At 39.6% G+C, this 4,852-nt stretch overlaps 1 protein-coding gene across 1 annotated transcript; it reads left to right on the forward strand.

Moving 5' to 3' along the window:
- The first annotated feature begins 432 nt into the window (after positions 1-432).
- On the forward strand, positions 433-2,403 carry LOC116162175 (cytochrome P450 9e2-like). Its single transcript, XM_031475722.1, has 5 exons — positions 433-710; positions 754-917; positions 967-1,298; positions 1,345-1,795; positions 1,846-2,403. Exons 1-5 carry the CDS (start codon positions 508-510, stop codon positions 2,280-2,282), a joined length of 1,587 nt encoding a protein of 528 aa, XP_031331582.1. The 5' UTR covers positions 433-507; the 3' UTR covers positions 2,283-2,403.
- The last annotated feature ends 2,449 nt before the right edge of the window (positions 2,404-4,852 follow it).

Below are 4,852 nucleotides of genomic sequence, written 5' to 3' on the forward strand. Positions count from 1 at the left end.
TACAAATAAAATTGTTAAAAAAAAAAATTTAGCGTATACTTAAAATATATAAAAAATTTCATTAAATGCTGTCTGTTGCGGTAAAGTGCCTAAAATACAAGCCGCATTTCCCTGCTGAACTGCTAAACTTAATCTTTGTTTTAAAAATTTTAAATATTTTTATTATATATTATAAATATTATTATATATATTAAATATATTTGAAATATGATGTATTTACGGAATGGACTAATTCTTTGGTTTATGTTATGATTAAAAGTTCATACTTTTAGCCATAAAATTCCGTTGCGGGCATTAGCTATTGGGACACGCTGTATAATTCTGTTTACTTCCAAACATACATTCACACATGACACAATGGTCGAAGTAGGTACATACCACTTAAGGATCAAATGATTATAATTTAAAGTGGAAGCTTCAATTATCGAGTTTAATCCGGACCTTGACGATAAAAACAGAACTATTGCGCAAATCCTCATCTTGACCTACAAGTCTTAGATACGTAAAATGGTGATTTTGTATCTTGTGGGTGCGGTCTTATGCGCCGTACTGTATTATGCTTTTCAAAAACGCTTTACCTACTGGGAATCGCGCGGGGTGCTTCAGTTTAGCCTTCTGGTGAACCTTCGCGAATTGCTGCTCGGTTTGATACCGTACAGAGGCGTTACCGAGGTACTTGAGACAATTTACAATGCGTTCCCAGAGTCCAGGTAAGTTAATCTGAATAAGGTCACCAGTCTGACTGTTGTCCAGGTACTGCGGGGTTTACCAGTTTTCGACTCCAACTTTGCTCATACGCGACCCTGAGTTGATAAAGAAGGTCACGGTGAAAGACTTTGAGTACTTTACCGATCACTACAATGTGTTGGAGGAGGACACCGAACCGATGTGGGAAAAGAATCTGTTTGCGCTAAAAGGTCAACGGCATTGTTAAGAACGCGTCAATTACATGTTCTTATTCTGCAGGTGACAAATGGAAGGATATGCGGGCCACCCTAAGCCCTTCCTTCACAAGTAGCAAAATGAAGTTGATGTTTGACCTAATATCCAACTACGCCAAGGCGTTCGTGGGGTACTTCGAGGAACATCCAGATCAAGCCCACTCGATGGAGATGAAAGACGTTTTCACCCGATTCACGAACGACATCATCGCGACCTCCGCATTTGGTGTCAATTGCGATTCCATACGAAATCCGCAGAACGAATTTTACTTGATGGGCAAAGATATAACCAATTTCACGGGATTTTGGGCCAACTTGAGGATGATCATCACGTTCCTGTTTCCTCGCCTCGCCAAAGTTGTATATGCCCTTTTTCGCGGTTTCTACAAGGTTTTGCTTGCAGCGACTACAATTCACGTTCTTCTCAAAGCAGGCGACGCACTTCTTCACGACGCTCATTCGGGAAAACATCGCGAGTCGAGAGCAGAATGGCATTATACGCCCTGACATGCTTCACTTGCTGATAGAAGCACGGAAAGGCAGACTGAACTTTGATAAAGCCGTCGAGGACACCGAATTCACGGCCATTGAAGGAGTTGCTGATCGAAAGGAAGAGAAACGGAAGAAAGAACAACTGACCGACATGGATATAACGGCTCAAGCGCTAATCTTCTTCTTCGCCGGTTTCGACAGCGTTTCCACTTTGATGTGCTTCATGGCGCACGAACTTGCCATTAACGCTGACATCCAAGAACGTCTTCAACATGAAGTCGACGACACCATGCGGCAATGCGAGGGGAACATCACTTACCAGGCGCTGTCAAAAATGGAATACATGGACATGGTGGTTGCAGGTAAGTACCCTCTCCCGCTTAAGTCCACGCACTAAGTCGTACTGCACCAGAAACCATGAGAAAGTGGCCAGCCGGCGTGGTCTCCGATCGCGTCTGCACCAAGTCGTATACCATCGCACCCGAAAAGGAGGGCGAAACGGCCGTAACGTTGAACGTGAACGATCCCATTTGGATTCCGATCTTCGCGATCCATCGTGACGAAAATAATTACGAAAACCCCACCCGATTCGATCCCGAACGATTCAATAGGGAGAATAAGACGAGCATACTTCCCTACCAGTTCATACCGTTCGGCGTCGGGCCGAGGTCGTGCATCGGAAATCGTTTCGCACTCATGGAAACCAAATTGGTGTTCTTTTACCTTCTGAGCAAATTTAATCTGGTAGTCACCGAAAAGACCGACGTACCGCTGCAGCTCGGCAAACATGCATTTCAGTTGAGAGCCAAAAATGGATTTTGGTTAGGTTTGAAAGCAAGAACGCACTAATCCCTTGTGATATGGTCAGCTATGAATCGTTAACTTTACTAATGTAAATCATAGACACTATTGTATTTCTATTCTAAGTAGATTTTAATAATACGATACTATATAAAACCTCTACAGATGGCAAAGCATAATTATGGGCATGTCGCCATCGTGGGTTGGAACCGGTACCGGAACCGGAACCGATTGCATTTATAAGCCCCTGACTTGGAACCGAAACCGTTATTCAAAAGGTTATGATAACCGGAACCGATGTCGGTACCGTTATCATTAGTGCCAAAAAACCGGTATTTTACGGTTCCCTCTCTTTTGTATGTAGAGTCAACAGTTCAACACGTTGCGGTTGGCGAGAGGGAAATGCCTGTTATACTGCTGCTCTTAAAATTTGCTTCTGAAGTGTTGGTGTTTTCTTTTTTTTCTTAGATTTAACATTATTCAATTTGGTAGTAATCGAAAAGCATCTAGAGAATCCTAGAGTCACTATATCATACCTACTTTCTGGAAAGTACACATCATATCCGCTTTCATTCCTTATCACCATCAGTGAGTGATCGTTTATCGACTTGATGGCCAAGTATAAACTCTTGCCTTCTCCTTTTATTTATTTATGTTGGAACCCTGAAAAACCGAACTGGAACCGAAAACGACTGAAGCCACAGAACCGGAACCCTTAAAAAATGATTCTACCCAAATAGTGCGGAACCGGAACCTATATTCCATATGGGTTCCAACCCCTGGTCGCGCCATACATCTAGATGGAATGGGTTTTGAATTATTCCATGATCATGATTTTTCTGCATCGCAGGTCCTAGTGCTCGTTCTCCATCCCGGTCGATATTGTGCCTCCCCTTCCATGCTTCTGTACCCTACTCTCCTTTGCATCATATAGTCTATCAGCTTCTCTTTCTTTTACTCCCCCTTTGTCCACAGTTTCCTTCACGTCTTTTAGCAAACACGTGACCCAACCATTTTCCTTCTTTTGTTAGTGGTGTCTGTAATTGAAATACTTTTTTTCTCCTACTTTTTCCAGTCATTTCGCTCGACCCGTTTTTCCAATTGATCTTCGAACTCCTTTCCCATTTTAATTTGCTTTTTGTGATTTGGATGTTTCCTTATCATATAGTATTTTTACGCTCCAGACAAATCATTTTGTACCGTTCCTTCATTCTTCAAATCCTCAAATCTCCTAACCTCCAAATCTCTACATCTTCAATTCTTCAAATCTTCAAATCTCCAAATCTCCAAATAATCTCCAAACCTTCAAACTTTCAAATCTTCAAATCTCGAAATCTTCAAACCTTCAAATCTGCAATTCTTCAAACCTTCACACCTTCAAACCTTCAAATCTTCAAATTTCCAAATATCCTAACCTCCAAATCTTCAAATCTTCAAATCTTCAAATCTTCAAACATTCAAACCTTCAAAGCTTCAAATCTCCAAATCCCCTAACCTCCAAATCTCCAAATCTCATAATCTTCAGATCTTCAAACCTTCAAATCTTAAAACCTTCAAATTTTCAAACCTTCAAAACTTCAAACCTTCAAATCTTCAAACCTTCAAAACTTCAAATCTCAAATCTGCAATTTTTCAACCCTTCAAACCTTTAAATCTGCAAATCTCCAAATCTCCTAACCTCCAAATCTCTAACTTTTCAAATCACCAAACCTTCAAATCTGCAATTCTTCAAACCTTCACACCTTCAAACCATCAAATCTTCAAATCTCCAAATATCCTAACCTCCAAATCTTCAAATCTTCAAACCTTCAAATCTTCAAACCTTCAAATCTTCAAACCTTCAAATCTTCAAACCTTCAAACCTGCAATTCTTCAAACCTTCATACCTTCAATCCTTCAAATCTTCAAATCTCCTAACCTCCAAATCTCCAAATCTTAAAACCTTCAAATCTTCAAACCTTCAAACCTCCAAATCCAGACAAATCATTTTGTACCGTTCCTTCATTCTTCAAATCCTCAAATTTTCAAATCATCAAATCTCAAATCTGCAATTCTTCAAGCCTTTAAATCTTCAAATCTCCAAAACTCCTAACCTCCAAATCTCAAAATCTTCAAATTTTCAAACCTTCAAAACTTCAAATCTCAAATCTGCAATTTTTCAACCCTTCAAACCTTTAAATCTTCAAATCTCCAAATCTCCTAACCTCCAAATCTCTAAATTTTCAAATCATCAAACCCTCAAATCTGCAATTCTTCAAACCTTCATACCTTCAATCCTTCAAATCTTCAAATCTCCTAACCTCCAAATCTTCAAATCTTAAAACCTTCAAATCTTCAAACCTTCAAACCTTCAAATCTCCAAATCTCCTAACCTCCAAATCTCAAATTCTTCAAATCTTCACAATCATATAGCATTTTTACGCTCCAGACAAATCATTTTGTACCGTTCCTTCATTCTTCAAATTCTCAAATTTTCAAATCGTCAAATCTCAAATCTGCAATTCTTCAAACCTTTAAATCTTCAAATCTCCAAAACTCCTAACCTCCAAATCTCAAAATCTTCAAATCTTCAAATCTTCAAACCTTCAAATCGTCAAACCTTCACATCTTCAAACCTT

This window comes from Photinus pyralis, unplaced genomic scaffold (genome assembly GCF_008802855.1).
Source record: "Photinus pyralis isolate 1611_PpyrPB1 unplaced genomic scaffold, Ppyr1.3 Ppyr1.4_LG10, whole genome shotgun sequence".
In the NCBI taxonomy this organism is placed as follows: Eukaryota; Metazoa; Arthropoda; class Insecta; order Coleoptera; family Lampyridae; genus Photinus; species Photinus pyralis.